This window comes from Lynx canadensis, chromosome E1 (genome assembly GCF_007474595.2).
Source record: "Lynx canadensis isolate LIC74 chromosome E1, mLynCan4.pri.v2, whole genome shotgun sequence".
Classification (NCBI taxonomy): domain Eukaryota; kingdom Metazoa; phylum Chordata; class Mammalia; order Carnivora; family Felidae; genus Lynx; species Lynx canadensis.
The window spans coordinates 55588424-55605003 of NC_044316.2; the positions used below are offsets into that span (position 1 = coordinate 55588424).

A 16580-nucleotide genomic window follows, 5' to 3' on the forward strand; every position below is an offset into this window, starting at 1 on the left:
AACTCAAAGTGCCCTGGCTGCTCTCCGATTCAATAGTCCTCATTGTACTTGGGAGTCAGGTCCCAAGGTCAAACTGAGCATCGTCAAAATTATCCTTAAAAAGCTCCTTAAAGCTATCAGTAAGTCCTCCAACACACCAACTTTCCCTCTGGCACTGGAATAGGTTGCTGCTTTGTTCATTGAATACTGGAGGAAGTTACTGGTTCACACGTAGGGGCCATTTTGTATGAAAACCGGCACTTTCAAAACTCTGCCGTGTGTGTGTGTGTGCGTGTGTGTGTGTGTGCGCGCGCGCGCGCGTGTGTGTGTGTGTGTGAGAGAGAGTGTGAGAGAGAGAGAGAGAGAGAGGGAGGGAGGGAGAGAGAGAGAGGGAGAGAGAGACAGACAGACAGAGAGAAATGCCACGCAAATTAAATGCACAAAAGATAGAACTCGCCAGCACTGCAAAAGCTCCTAACCGGTCCCCAGGCTTCCCAGATCCCACCCCCCTCCCCCAATTCCATCTTAGGAAATGCTGCCACACAATTCACCGCAAACTTTGAAGTGGCTCTTCATCACGTGGAAAAACAGCCACAACACAAAGCCAAACTCCAGAGGCTGCCATCCAAAGACCCTTACCCCACAGAAGCCGTGTGCCGCGCAGTCCCGGAGGGGCAGCAGACCTTGTGGCTGTGGGGGCACCTGCCTGGGCTTCACCCAAACTCTCCTTCGCTACACATAAAATAGGAACACCTACGCCACAGGGTTCTCCCACAGGGGCCTAAGGAGCCCCCCGTGTGAAGTGATCGCAACACACCGAGAGCACAACAGGACATGAGAAATGCTGTCACCACCACCGGCGACCGGGGCCAGCCCGGCTAACCGGTGCTCCCTCTCGCCCACCTCCTCCTTCCACCCCACCGCCAGCTCAGCAGTCCTGGGCGCATGCTCCGGGGGTCCTGAGACCCCCTCCGGGAGGTCCCAAGTCAAAACCTTTCCGTGGTCCCATTAAGATGGAATCTGCCTTTGGCACTCTCATCCTCTCCCAAGTCCACGGTGGAACTTGCCAGAGGCCACGCGGCGTAATGATGTCCCTGCTCTGATGGCCAGAACGAGTGCCTGGGTATCTTAGGGCTTAAGTTTTGCTTTCACTTTGCACGTGTAAATACTGATACAACCCATATAAATAAAAGCTCCTTGGGATCGTCGATAATTTTTAAGTGTAAAGGAGTTCCAAGGGCCTGACTGAACGATTTCTCCCAAACGTGCGAACTCGTCCTGCGCCCGTCTTTCTTCACGTTGATCTTCCCGCTCAGGATGCGCTTCCCTCCCACCACTGTTGGTCCAAATTCTTCTCACCTTCCAAGGCCTAACTCAAAAGCTGCCTGCATGAAAGCTTTTCCTAAAGTTCTCCCACCAGTCTCCGCTTCCCCCCCTTCCCCCCCCCGCCCCCCCCCCCCCCGCAATGTTGTCTGTGCCTCCAGACGGGACTCAGCAGCCTCTACCTTCCACGTACCCCATTCACCCATTAAACAAGGACCACCGGGCACCGGCTCTGGGCCGGTCTCTGTTCAGGCACGGAGAGCAGGGAACGGTTCGCTTCTGCCCTCCGCCCTTCTGGCTGGGGAGACAGTAAACAAAGAAACGAGGCAATGAAATCTCAAATAATGCTAGATGCTCTGAACAAAACAAAGCTAAGCAAGGGACTGGAGGGTTTTCTCTCCCACCAGAGCGCGAGCCAACGCGTGAGCCACTACAGACAGAAGAATGTAAAATGTTTCCTAAGAATTTTTATACTGATTGCGTATCGATATGGTGTCTTGGTAGAACAGGTCACATAAAATTTATTAAATGTAATGTCACCTGTTTCTGTTTTCTTTTTCTTTTCTTTTTTTTTAAGTAGGCTTCACGCCCAGCACGGAGCCCAATGTAGGGCTTAAACTCACAACCCTGAGATCAAGAGCTGAGCCGAAATCAAGAGCTGGATGCTTAACCAACTGAGCCACCCAGGCGCCCCTCTATTTACTCTCTCAAACGTGGCTCCTGTCGAGTTTAAAATTACAGACGTGGCTCGCATTGTATTTCCATCAGTCAGGTCTCTTCTAGAGCAGAGATCGGCAAACTATGGCCTCTAGGCCAATTCCAGCCTGCTGCCTGTTTGAAATAAGATTTTACTGGAACACAGACATGCCCCCTCACTCCCTTATTGTCTCTGAACGTTTTCACGCTGCAATGGCAAAGTTGACCAGTCGTGAAGGAGACAGTATAGCCCGCTAAGCCTAAAATATTTACTATCTGGCCCTTTACAGAAAGAACGCTGGTCCCTGATCTAGAGCGCAGGGCCTGTGTAGGGGTGTTCTCTGTACTCCCGCAGCACCCAGCCGGCGAAAAGGGCCCGTGCTCTGGCAGCACAGACACCCAGGCTCTGCCCCTCGCTAGCTGTGTGGCTTTGGGTGAGTTACAGGCATTCTCTAGGTTTTAGGCTCTCCCTCTCTAACGTGGGGACACTGGCCACTTTAGGGAAGGAGTAAGATGATGATACGCGCAAAGCATTTGTTACGCCGCCTGGCACACGGCAGGAATCCACTGCTCCTGAATGGATATATATATATTTAAAAAAAGCAAGTTTCAATCATTTTCCTCTTGGACTGGTTGCATTCTTCTCGTAACAACAATCATATGTGCATCCTAAGAAGAAATGAAATCCAGCAAAACCCTTAGCGGCAACTGTGCATTAATACCGGTCAGTAGGCAATGGGGGGAGGGGGAGGGAGAAGCAGGTGTTTCCAACAGGAACACTAGGTTCTGAAAGCACTGCCTGGTTATTAGAGGTACTTAATGTCTCTTCCCTCCTGCCACCCCCCTTTTGATAATTTCTGGCATTACCACTGCTACCGGAAGACTAAGGCAGAGGGGAGACAAAAACCTCAAACCAGTTACACGCATACAGTTTGAGGGCGGGGTGACGGGGGTCACACCTGAACCTACAGACATCAACAGGGTTTCTGAAGGACCTACAATGTCAGTTCAATTCCGAGGACAGTCCCAACCAGCAGAATCAGCGTCCCAGGGGGCAGGTTAGACGTGCACACTCTCAGGTGCACCCCTGGCCATTTCAGAAGACTGCATTAACAAGAGCCCCAGGCAAGGCCACACACATTAGCCTTCCAGAAGTGCTGCTCTGGATTCCATGGATCCACGCTCTCCCCATACTCCCGGCACCCCTGGTGAGCCGTGTTAATAGATGGTGCCTGATTCCTTCAGAGTAACAGGCCGGGCACAGGCACGCCAACTCCAGGCTGCGCTCTCTAGGATGCCCCAGAGCACCGAGGCAGGCAGAGCACAGAGCCCAAGCTGCGCTCCCAGGCAATGCACCGCTGGGGCCCTGTCCTGTTTCCAGCAAAGCAGGCTTACACTAAAGACCCAAAACCATCTCCTAAGGTGAGGGCTGTTGGGCTGCTCTCCATTCATGACCTCACACGTGTGAACGTAGGTCTCACAAGTGTCTTCTTCAGCCGGGTTGTTACAGCTGCCCCTCACGACAGCCTTGAGATGGGCATCGTCCCCATTTCGTAAGCTGAGAAACTGAGGCTCAGGGACGGTGAAGGCTCCCACCAAAGTCTTGAAGTTACTGTGGGCGCTAGAACTTGGGCGGCTTCTAAATGTTGAACTGGTGCTTTTTCCAGATCGTTCAGAGCTTGCACGAGGACCTAAAGGAAACCCAGAATGGCACCAACCAGGGAGAGTCTCTACTGGCTTCGTGAGGCACAGCCTCTTAGTTCTCATCCCAGCCCGTGCTCCTAGGGAGCCTGTGGCCAGGAGAGTGTCTCAATTCCTGCTAGGTTTTAATCCCAGACACAGCTGCATTTCGGCCGTAGCTGACACCAGCTCTGGCTAGCTTTATCCTAGCCCACTGGGCTCATGCTCTGCCTGGGGAGCTTCTGATGGAAGTTGCTGAAACAGTCAACTACAACACGGTGTATTTTTGATTAATCTGTTCTTCCTGGTGTTAGGATACCCACATGTCTCAGTCTGGAGCAATTATTCATAGTGCTCTCAAAAGAGCCCAGCTTGGACGATAAATTACATGGGCAACCTACCTAGTACCCTAAGGGGACGTGTCAGCTGGCGAGGTGCCCGCATAGCTCCAGCACAGATCATGAAGCGTCTGGAAAAAGGCTAAGAATACTCTTTGTAGGTGAATGGGAAGGATCTGGTCATTAACTCAAACAAACGCCTCCCACGAAACTAGACGTGAGCCATTCAAAATATAAGCTTTCACAGCATATCAGGAGTCACTGTCTTTGTCTCTCAAGAAGCTTCCAATCCAGGGAGAGAGACCTCAAGTGTGTCACGTTAAGTGCCATGGGGCATCAGTGGAAGAGAACGGCACAAGTGAACCGGGGAAACAGATTAGATGCAGTCTACTGAAGGGGCAGAAGATTAAGCACAACACGAAGACGAGGAGCCTTGAGTGACAAGCTAAGGCGTGTCAGGAGGCTGGGTCCCGACACAATCCAACAGTCATTCAGAAGGTCAGCCTGTGGCACTGCGCACTGGGCTGCAGAGGGCTAGAGGCAGGGAGACCAGGCGAGATCAGTCCAGGCGCAACACGGTCAGAGTGAGCTCGTGTTGCAGAAAGGAAATGCAGAGGAGGCAAGAGGCATTTCGAACAAAGATTTGATGACAAATTAGAATGGGAGGCTGACACCAGAGGCACGGGCAATGAAAGAACAGACAAACTGGATTCATGAAAATTAAAAAAAACATATTATAACGCATTAAAAGACAGTATCAACTGAATAAAAAAGGCAACCCACAGAATGGGAAAAAATATTCACAAGTCATATATCTGATAAGGGATTAATATCCAGAATATATACAGAACTCCTACAACCCAACAGCAAAAAACCGCCAAATAACCCCGTTCAAAAATGGGCAAATGACCTGAATAAATGCTTACTCAAAGATATTTAAGTGACCGAGAAGCATGTGAAAGGATGCCCAACATCACCCATCCTTAGGGAAACGCAAATCAAAACTACAGTGAGACACTACCTTACACCCATTACGATGGCCGAAATAAAACAGAGAGAGAGAGAGAGAGAGAGAGAGAGAGAGGAGAGAGCGCGCACAAATGACAAACACTGGCCATAGAGAAACCGGGATCCTTGCGCACGGCTGGGGGGAACATGAGATGATGCAGCTGCTGTGGAGCACAGTAGGCCAGCTCTTCAAAAAAGTACACATAGAACTACCGCATGGCCCAGCAATCCCACCTCTGGGGATACACCCAAAAGAACCGGAAGTGGGATCTCGAAGAGGTATCTGCACGCCTATGTTCATGAGCTGCGTTACTCGGGACGGCTAAAGCAGGAAAGCAACCCAAGTGTCCACCGACAGATGAAGAGCCAGGCTGAAAGCTGTGATACATACAGTGGAATCTCATTCAGCCTTTAGAACGAAGGAAATTCTGCCGTCTGCTACAGCATGGATGAACCTTAGGGATATTATTCTAAGCGAAGTGACAGTTCACATCAGAAAGTAGAACGATGGTAGCCAGGGGCTGGCGTGGGGAGAAACAGGGGGTTATTGTTCAGTGGGCACCAAGTTTCAGTCTTACAGAATGAAAAGAGGTCTGGAGATGGATGACGGGGGTGGCTGCACGTTACGAATGCATTTAATACCACTGAATTGCACACTTAAATTAGAATGGGCGCCCAAGAAGGTAAATTTCAAATGATCCCAAACGTCTGAATTTTAGAAGACGCAAGCTTAAGTATTCAGAGCCGTCCGCCGTCACGTCTGCTTCTGACTTATCACATGACTCAGGAGAACATATATTTACATACACAGGTAAAGCACAGAGAACAGAATGTTAACTGCTAACTCATCATTATGGGTAATTAATACTCTTTGGCCTAGTCTTTCGGCTTCTCTGTATATTTGAAGATTTTTCATGATCAAAAGTTGGAACTGGGGGTGGGAAGGGCAGCTACACTTATAAAACTTTACGCCCACAAAGTCTGAAGTTCTAGATGACAGGAGGGAGCCGTCAGGTCCACGGCGGGGACCGCGGAGCGGGTGTGGAAGCTGAGTGCGAGAGCCAGCTGCAGCCTCAAGAGTGAACAAAAGTACCGAAGATAGGAAGGTGGTGAGGGGAGTGACAACGTGGTATGTGGACAAGTCTCACAGAGATAAGAGGAAAAAGCTAAAGAGAAGGGGCACCTGGGAGGCTCAGTCGGTTAAGCATCCAAGTCTTGATCTTGGCTCAGGTCATGATCTCACAGCTCGGGAGATCGAGGCCCGTGTCGGGCTCCACTGACAGTGTGGAGCCTGCTTGGGTTTCTCTCTCTCCCTCTCTCTTTCTCAAAATAAATAAATAACCCTTAAAACAAAACAAAAACCACAAAGGCTAAAGGGAAAAATTCAGTATGGTTGGGTATATGGAACCCAACGAAAGTAAGTTTCCAGTAACAGGGCAGGACCGACCACAATCAACAAGGCTGATGGACCAAAAGGACGAGGACTAGGGAGAAGTCAGCAAATACAGTGACCAGGAATCCGTTAGTCCTTTGTGACCTTCAGAAGAGCCATTCACATCCAGTGGTGAGAGGCCAGAGGAAGGCTAAGAGGTCGTGAGGAAATGGAGGCAGATACCTCTTGCAGCATACTGGAGGTAGGGAGAGCAGCTTTCTTCTTTGGCTTGAAGATGATATCATCAACCTTCAGGGCCCTCAAACTCCCTTAAGTAATTGAACAGTCAGAGCAGACAAATAAGGGGATGCTTTCAGCACAGACTCTGTTCCTGATCCTCCTGGAAGCCACACAAGACACAGATGCGTGTGTGTGTCCCTTCCTACCTGCACTTAAGGGGCTAGCAAGAAGTGCCGTGGACATGCCTGTCACAACAGCTTCACTGACCGTCATCACAGCAGCATCTCCCACAAAAAAAAAGATCAAAATGAAAACAAGACGAAGCACCTCATCAGAGCTGCTGAGTGTCAAAGACCAGCTCTCACTTGCAGGATGTAAATGAAGAACATGTTCTTTTTTAGTTTTATTTTAATGTTTATTTTTGAGAGAGACAGAGACACAGTGCGAGCTGGGGAGGGGCAGAGAGAGAGGGGGACACAGAATCTGAAGCAGGCTCCGGGCTCTGAGCTGTCATATCAGCCCAGGGCCCAGCGCGGGACTTGAACTCACCAACTGCAACCTGAGCCGAAGTCAGCAGCTTAACCACTGAGTGTCATCACCCAGGCACCCCAGAACACTCTTTTTAAGACTGCAGAAAATCTCTCCTGCTTGCTGGGGGTTTTCATTTTATTGTTGGATAGAATCAAATATGTTTTCCTTTCTATTTTTTTTAAGCAATATACAGTATCTTAAATTCAAAAAATTTTTAAATTATCATAGCTAGAATGAATCCTCACCGGACATAGCTAGGGTAGTTTGATCTTTTTTTTTTTTTTTTTTTTTTTTTTTTAGATTTTTATTTTATTTTATTTTTTTTAACTAATGGCTACATCCAACTGGGGCTCGAACTTAAAGCTCCAAGATCAAGACTGCATGCTCGGGAGGCCTGGGTTTCTCAGTCGGTTAAGCATCCGACTTCGGCTCAGGTCATGAGCTTACAGTTCGTGGGTTCAAGCCCTGCGTCAGGCTCCGTGCTGACAGCTAGGAGCCTGGAGTCTGCTTCCCTCTCTCCCTCCCCAGTACATGCTCTGTCTCTCTCTCTCTCAAATAAATATAAACATTAAAAAAAATTTTTTTAATAAAAAAAATTAAAAAAAAAGAGTTGCATGAGCTAGCTGGGCACCCCTATGCTATTGATTTAAACCCAAAGTGATCTGATAAGTGTCGTATTCCTTCGACCCAGCTACAAAAAATTAAGTGTTTCAGTCTCAAAATAGGCAAATCCCTCGGCCAACCAGTCAACCAGATTTAACCCCAAAAGGCCATTTGTTCCAGTACATGCTGCCTAGCTGAATACTTCTGAACAGTGTATCATCTGCCTCAATGTTTAAGTCAAAAACTTGTTTTTCACAATCTTGCTTCAGAAGAACACAGTATATCTGCAGGCAAAACTGACCAAAAGATCCATTCAACAAGGTCGGCCCTGGGTCGAAGGCTCAACCTCAGAGTGCAACTTAAGAGCAAAACGAGGGCGAACAACCCCGGAGTAGACAGACTTCAGAGGGCCATCCGTGAACATGACTCCATTTGATTCCGAAGTCCAAAAATTTCCAGTAAGCGTTTTGCTCTTCCCTGTCTGTGACCACACACGTGTCAGGTGGTTCCTACTAGAGCCCCCTGAGGCCAGCAGAAATGTCAGCAACGGAAGCAATTCGGAATGTGCACCCCGCTCACTAGAGCCGTGAGTGTGGGGCACGCAACAGCCTTGAAAGCACCACCTTCTCAGTGGCACCCAGCCACCGGGCAGGTGGAGTCTCAGAAGGAGCTACAGTTAAAAACACCAAAATCCTAGTAAGTGTAAGCGAGAGCATCTTGTAAATGAAAAAGCACGTTTCCCTCTTTCGATTATCCATGTGAATCAGCACCCTCCCATCCAGAAGCAGGCTAAGCTCTGGGCAGGGAAACTCTGAAAGCTTCCATCAATTGGAATAGGAGCACAGATCACGTCCTCCTCCCAGTTAAAACTGCAGAATGGCTCTTTAAAAAGACATCACCCTAAATCCAACTGTGAGGGGACCACCGGGGGCAGCTGACACTGATCATGGGCCCAGCGCTGTTGTGATGCTGATTCATGTTACGCACGGTAACCGATAACCGCATCCCTTTTGTAAAGTACTGGCCCCACAGAGGTTCCACTGGATTCCATGAGGCCCCTGGGTAAAACAGTAAAAAAGAGAGCAAGATTTCTCTTGATGGAACAGGAAAACGAAAAGAAAAAAAAAGAAGAGCAGGGATAACAGTGAAGTGGGAACGGGAAGGGCGCAACAGGACCTTTAATGTCCTAAAACAAGAAGAAGGCCGAGAGCACAGTCAGGTTCAGGGCGACTGAAGGAGAAGGAACTCAGCCTCTCTCCAAGGAGCCCTTCTGAACCCGTCTCATGACTCAGCATTCCCAGCGGGAGGGTGACAACAGCAGCAAGAGGGCGGACAGGTCTTTGGGGGCAGGAGGTCAAGCTGGATTTCCTAAGGCTGACCATTTCTAAGGCAACACAGAAACGCCCGTTCCCCGGACTTCTGGTCCAGGAGGTGCGGAGGGGACTAAACCAGCACTGGAATGAATCACACAGAGCTTGCTTTCATTCAACATCTAGGGGCACTCACAGGTTCTCCAGAAATAAAATGTATGTTTTGACAATGATTTTGAGAATGACGGCGGGGCCAGGGGATGAAAAATGCAGAACAGAAGCACAGCACAAGGGCCAACCTGGCGCCTCCTCCCATCCTGTCCCCGGAGTGAGCTTGCTCTCCCCTGGCCACCGGTACACCTTCCACCCATCCCAACACCCTGCTCCTCCCTCTCTCCTTACCTGGGGTTACCTCCTCTCCACTAAGACTTTCAAGTGTTTAATGACTGGATGATTAATACCAACCACAGGGTCTGTGACTCATGTTTAACCAGGGCACTTGATGCAGTAATGATCTATGAATGCTGAACTTAAACATTCTCAGGTGAGAACTACATTTACTTCAATTTGTATTCAGGTTCCTCCACTTATTAGCAGTGTGACATCGGACAAGTTACTTAACCTCTCTGCCCCTCAGTTTCCTCCTCTGAAACGTGCAGATAATAGCAGGACCTAATTCACAGGGTTGCTGGGAGCACTGAGCGATATGCAGAAAGCACTGAGAGTGCCTGGCACACAGTAACACGACATAATGCTTATCCATATTATGTTAAAATACAAAAGCAATAACCTACCATCTTTGTAATTCGTTCTTTTGGAAATTTCAAAAGATATCCTCCAGATTCTGGAAAATATGCACACGTATATGTTCATTCCATCCCTCTCCTGGAGGTTGGTGGACTTTTTGGCAGGTGTTACTTTAATTTTTTTTATTCTTTATTTTGGAGACAGTAGGGAGGGACAGAGGGAGGGATGGAGAGAGAGAGAGGGAGAGGGGGAGACAGAGGAGGGAAAGGGGAGAGGGGGGAGAGGGGGGAGAGAGGGGGAGGAGTGGGAGAGGAAGGGGCGGTGAGGGGGGGGGAGAGGGAGGGAAAGAGAGAGCGAGAGAGAGATAGAGAGAGAGAGAGAATATCTTAAGCAGGCTCCACGCTCAGCACAGAGCATGATGTAGGGCTTGATCCCATGAGCCTGGGATCGTGACCCGGGCAGAAATCAAGAGTCAGATGCTCAACGCATGGAGCCACCCAGGCGCCTCAGGCAGGTGTTACTTTATTTTTTTTTCAACGTTTATTTATTTTTGGGACAGAGAGAGACAGAGCATGAACGGGGGAGGGGCAGAGAGAGAGAGACACAGAATCGGAAACAGGCTCCAGGCTCTGAGCCATCAGCCCAGAGCCTGACGCGGGGCTCGAACTCACAGACCGCGAGATCGTGACCTGGCTGAAGTCGGACGCTTAACCGACTGCGCCACCCAGGCGCCCCAGGCAGGTGTTACTTTAAAGGCGCATAAAGTTCATGAGTATCTATAGAACAGTCTTAAAAAGAAGTCCAATCTATAACCCACCAGGTCAAGAGCAACAACATGATCAATGAGGAACTCCTACACCACCGAAACAAACCCCTGTGGCGCACGTTTTGCCTCCCAAGGTGCCTCCTGGGTGTAGCGCCACTCTGTGACGCATGGAAGTGGTCTCCTGAAGGGACGGGGCAGGGGTGGCTGGCTCTGTCCGATGGACATCAGGGTGGTGTCTGCTAACAGCCAAGTGGCCACAGCACTCAGCTACGCTTCTGTTTCAGGTTCATTTCAGGGGCTAGAAAGACAGATCTTGTATTTTATTGCAGAGAGAAAATGAGGCAGTGACTAGGCCAAGGTCATTCAGAGTAGGTGACAGCTGGGAAGAGCACCCAAGGGTTTTGACTTCCAATCACAGGACACAAACACACACCCTTCTTCTGGTGAAAGCGCCCTTGAGCAAGGCGGCAAGTCAGACAGAGGCACCATCTCGGCACCGGGTCCCAGAAGTCAGAAGGGGGGAAACCAAAGGACAAAGAACAAAAGCACAGGGGAGCTGTGCGAGTCTACAAGTGCTGTGATCCCCTCTGAGTCAAGTGCAACGAGATGCACTCGGTCCTGCATCTTGGTTAACCTTCCATAACTTCTTCCTATTACATCACTAAGAACAGTGACTTTTAATGGGTCCAGCACCCGGACTAGTGAAGCAAAGCCAGCTTCACATGCCATGATGCTACACCTAAACAGTTTTCCCAGTGGAAATGCTGGCCTGAGTAGAAGCCAAAAATAAACCGAAAAGCCAATTCCTGAGGGATGTGTCATGAGGGATGCTACACACACACACACACACGGCCTTCGAAAAGCAGCGTGATCGCAGAGACAGCTTAATTTTGAGACATCAAATCTCAAACCAGGAGAGACTCTGAACGTTGTGGTAACTCAAAGCAAGGGACAGCGCACAAGAGATGGGAAAGCCAAAGCCTAAACAGGAAGCCCCCAAACTTGGACGGACAGACGGCAGTCTGTTCTCTTCCTTACAGGGGCCATTGTGTCCAACCATAACCGCTGGAGACCAGAAAGACCCGCCGGGTCTAGCCAGTGCGCGAGAAGGCAGAGAGACTACCGGCATTTGGCTTTATTCCAAAAGTTTACTCAAGGATGGTCGCTGATGGGGAAGGCGTCAGTCACAAAGGAGACCCATGGCCAAACGGGGAAGTCTCAAGGAGTACCGGGCTGAAGGGGTCAGAAGATTGAGGGAAGAAAGGAGCACAAACTTCGTGTTTAAGTCCTAAAGAAGCTCAACGTTGGCTGCTGGAAGCCTCAGGAACTGGACCATAAATTCTGCAGTCTCCAAGGAAGAGCTACTTATTTGATTTCTGTTGATAATTTTCACTGAAGGGGCCAGGAGGGGGCAGAACTTGTCGGCCAGCCTCTTCATGTCTCGTCATGAATCTGTTCCTTTCAAGCTTGCATCAAGAGACTAATATTACCCCTTTACTCATTGCCCAACAAATTAACCCGAAAACGACAGAAATACTCCACAGCCTACTGAACGCTCCACATTAAAAGGGTACTATTTTAAAAGATGCCAAGAGGTGGCAGCTTTAAAAAGAAATACGTTTCTCCACACCGTCAACCACGTTATTCTATCAGTAAGTGGGTTCTCAGATCTCATAACCAAATCGGATGGAGTAGGCATCAGAACCTAAATGTTCAGCCTTGGTCTGAGAGTCTTTCCTTTACAGCCTCTACGGATTTCCAAGGAGAAGTGAGAAGAAGAGAAAAAAACAAAACTCTTCCTAAACCACTTCCGAAAGTGCAAGGTCCCAGGACCCACCCTACCGCCCCAGTCGGGGTCATCTGTGCCTAGAGTTCCTGGGACCCCAGAGCTACTTATCGGGTATACAACTCCCCTCCCCAACAAACCTACTCTCAAAGAACTGGGTCTTGCCATCCACAAATGGATTCCTAAGGTTCCCAGGCCCCTAAGCTCAGAAGCCACAGACGCTCCGGTGGCAAAGAAAACACCACCACCGGAGCTACAATGGACTTCAACAAATTCAAAGCAAATCACCAGAGGCCACCTTCAAGATATATCCAAGCCGGTGCCTTACCTTACAGTTATTTTCTGCTTAATTCCTAAATAGGTATTTTAAGCCCAACTCTGTAGATAATTACACATGGTGGAAGGAGGCGGGCAGAACATAACCGTAAACAAAGTTAACCACCAAAGTCAAGATGAACGGGAACCGACAACTGATAAACATGGCAGCTCCCGGTAGTGAACTTGGCCGGGCAGCCTGAGTCCCGGGGCAGGAGGCCATGACACGGTGAAACGAGTTGCCTTCCGAAAGTCACAAACCTCTGGAGAAGACGGTCAGGGCAAAACATTTTTTGTTTAAAGGAAAAAAAAAAAAACAAACCCGCAGAAAGACATTAGCAACCATGTGCTAGTAAGACAATGCAGAAACACGGCATAAAGACCAAAAAAAAATCGTCTTTCCGACGTAACAACACGGATGGGAATTGGTAACGAGCATTCCGCTATAGAAAGTAGTATTTCCCACATACTTTTGTGTTTGTTTGTTTGTTTGTTTTTGCACACGAACTTGTCCTTTTCTTTCAGTCGGGGCAGCCACTGCCTGATTGGCATTTCTCTGAGGGGAAGCCAGGGGACCCGCGTGCGTGCGGACTTCAGGGGTCTTGGGGAGGCATGCGCACTGGCCAGCAGAAAGACTCTGCTGCTACCAAGGGTCACTTCTGCCCCGGGGAAGTGGTTCGCAGGCTCTTCCTGGGAGAGCGGCCTTTTCCCTGGCCAGAGCTGTTATCACAGACCCCCTTGGCAGGGTGGCCTTTGTCTCCCAGCGTGTGAGAAACCCAGATGAACTTCTCAAGCGCCCTCCCTTGAAATCACACCTGTCAACAGCACAGGCCTGATTCCTGCTTAGAAATGTTTTCTGGCAGGGGAGGAAGAGGACGAGATGAAGAAGGGGTGAAAGATACAGGGGTGTGTGCCTGGGTGGGAACCGCCGATAGGAGTTCACACTCAGGAAAACAAGACACAGGAAGCCACCAGGCCAACCTGGGTTCAAGGTTTCGGGTTTAAGACGATACACCCCTTCGCTGGTAAAGACTGCAATATTCACCAGCCTCACCCCGATACCGTATGGGAGTCTGAGGTGTGCCTCCAGCCTCAGGTCAGGAAAACCCTTCGGGCTTCCCGAACGGGTGGCTCTTTTTCCATCCATGGTTCTGTAGTATTTTTTTCAAGAAGTCCAACTGCACTTGGGAGTCATCAATTCCAGTCGCAGCTGTCACATCCCCCCCTTCCCGTACTATTAATATCACGGCTCTGATTGTTAATGATTTTACTCACAAAGTACCCCGCAGCAATTACAATGAGGCAACAAGGTTGGGCTTTTTTTGTTTTTTTTGTTTTTTTTTTTTAAAGAGGGGTTGGGGTTTCTTTACCCATAAGAACGCATTCTGTCATTTGGGGAACTTCTCGGGCTTATCCGTCGCCCGAGATTTTCACCTCTACCTTTGTTTTGGACCGCCCACAACCCTTCCCTGCACGGACCCGGCACGGCCTTCCTTTCGGGATGCACAATGCAGTATGTAGCTCCTTGGGGGTCAGCAAAACGCCGCACTGGTGTCATGCCGAGCGTGCCTCAGAGTCTGAGAAGTTCCCCCACGGTAGTGGGTCCACATAATCTTGAGGCCGACACCACAGCACGGCCAGGCGTGGAAGCCCCTTCGCGGGCGGAGGGGGGCGGGGGTGGGGGGGAAGCGCGGCGCCCGGTGGCCCGGGGCTGGTGCAATGACTTTGCACCGGAGCGTCCCCTCCGCGGAGGCTTGTCCTCCCACCTCGGCCCACTGCGGTTGCACCACGCCGGCCAGCGCCTCGCGCGCCTCTCCTCCCCGGCCTAGGGCTCCTGCAGCAACTCCCGTCCCCGCGTCGGTCCCGGACCCCGGCCCCCCGGCCCGCCCGCCGCACCTTGGTCTCCTTCACGTGCTGCTTGACGCCCTCCGGGTACCACTGGACGCGCACGTAGCCGCGGCGCAGCGGGCTGGCCCGGCCCTCCTCGTGGCCCGCGCCCCCCGCCTCGGAGCAGCCCGAGCTCCCGCGGCCCTCCTCCTCGCCCTCCGAGTCCGAGTCCTCTCGTGGATGAGGCGCACCAGCCCGAAGTGCACCGAGCCTCGGTAACGGCCCGACACCAGGTCGTGAGAGAAGAGCAGCCGCTGCGAGCCGGCTTCGGGGCCGGAGTCCGAGGACGGCCCTGAGGCCGAGTCCGGGGCGGGCGCCGGCGCCGGGGCCGGGGCGGGGGCCGCGTCCGGGGTCGGCGCCGCGTCCGGGGCCGCGGCCGGGGCCTGGGCGGGAGCCGGAGCTGCGGGCGCGGGCGCTGCGGGATCCGCCATAACTGCTCTGCGCGAGTCCTCGGGCGGCGGCGGCGGCGGCAGCGGCGGCGGCGGCGGCGGCGGCGAACGCGGCACGGGGAGGCGGGGCCAGCCGGCGCGGGGGCGGGGCCACGGCGCGCTGACGTGGCCCTACGTGCCGCCGTCGTCTGGGAATCGAGATGCGGTTGCTAGGAGCTCCTGCCTCGTCGCTAGGGGACGCTGGAGATGCTGCCCGGGGCGGGGGGAGGGGGTGGATTTCCCGGAGGGAGGGGCGGGGCCAGAGGGGGGAAAGTAATGGGAGCGGGACTGGGTGGGGACCCCGGAGGAGGAAGTGGAGTGGTCAACGAGGAAAAGGGGAGTGGCCGAGGTGGGGCGGAGAGGATGGTCCCGAGACTGTCAACAACATTTGAGGAGCCTCCTTGGCGTCCCCAGCCCTAGTCCTACGCTCTGGGAGGGGTGGGAAAGAGCTAGATACCGTCCCTGTCCTCTAGGCGTTTACAATCTGGTTGGAGAGACAAAACATACACATATTAAATAGCTACAAAAGCAACTCCAAGGTAGCTTGTAAGCAAGGCTATAAAAGATATGTATAGAGTGTATCTAGGGTGAAATTCCGCACAAAGCTTGGAAGGTCATGACTCCTCAGGGATCGGTCAAGGGGTTGGTGAAGGAGGTCCAGAGAAAGATCAGAAAGATCATCAAGCGTTAGTAGCCCCTATGGTTTGGCTTTACACCCATCAAGAGGGGCTCAAAGCGGGGCGCGTGGGTGGCGCAGTCGGTTAAGCGTCCGACTTCAGCCAGGTCACGATCTCGCGGTCCGTGAGTTCAAGCCCCGCGTCGGGCTCTGGGCTGATGGCTCAGAGCCTGGAACCTGTTTCCGACTCTGTGTCTCCCTCTCTCTCTGCCCCTTCCCCGTTCATGCTCTGTCTCTCTCTGTCCCAAAAATAAATAAACGTTGAAAAAAAAATTAAAAAAAAAAAAAGAGGGGCTCAAAGCTCCATGAGGAGCAAGGCAGGAGGTAGGACAGTGAGGCAGTTAGGAGTGGGATGGAGCCATGGATTCCAGTATTTGGCACGGCCACTTACTAATCTTGTACAGGTAGGTAAACTGAGAAACTGTTTTTCGCCTTAATTTTCTCATCAGTAAAATAGGGGTGATGGCAGCAGTACGTGTCTCATCGGGCAGTTGGGAGGATTGAAGGAAATAGAATAGTGCCTGACGTACACTTCCGTCAGTAAAGCTTAACCATTACTACAATATTTCACCTCTCCCTTCCTAGACTAAAATTCTAGCCAGGTAGAACTGTTATACTTATGGTTTGCTCCATGTTGCCATTTTAAAATATAAAAAGTAGTGGGACGCCTGGGTGGCTCAGTCAGCTGAGCGTCCGACTCTTGGTTTCAGCTCAGGTCATGATCTCTCAGTGTGTGAGTTAGAGCCCCACGTGGGGCTCTTTGCTGACAGTGCAAAGCCTGCTTGGGATTCTCCTCCCTCTCTCTTCCACTCCCCTATTCTAGTTCTCTCTCTCTCTCTCAAAATAAACGTTAAAAATAAGAAATCAAATATAAAAGTAGTTATACTAACGTGTC

The 16580-nt window shown here is 51.0% G+C and overlaps 1 protein-coding gene across 1 annotated transcript in view; it reads right to left on the reverse strand.

The window, feature by feature from the left end:
- UBE2O (ubiquitin conjugating enzyme E2 O) overlaps positions 1–15052 on the reverse strand; it is a 57246-nt gene extending 42194 nt beyond the window's left edge. The window contains 2 exon segments of the mRNA XM_030296924.1: positions 14591–14757; positions 14760–15052. Coding sequence (XP_030152784.1) covers positions 14591–14757; positions 14760–15012 — 420 coding nt within the window. The 5' untranslated portion in view covers positions 15013–15052.
- Positions 15053–16580: the final 1528 nt, after the last annotated feature.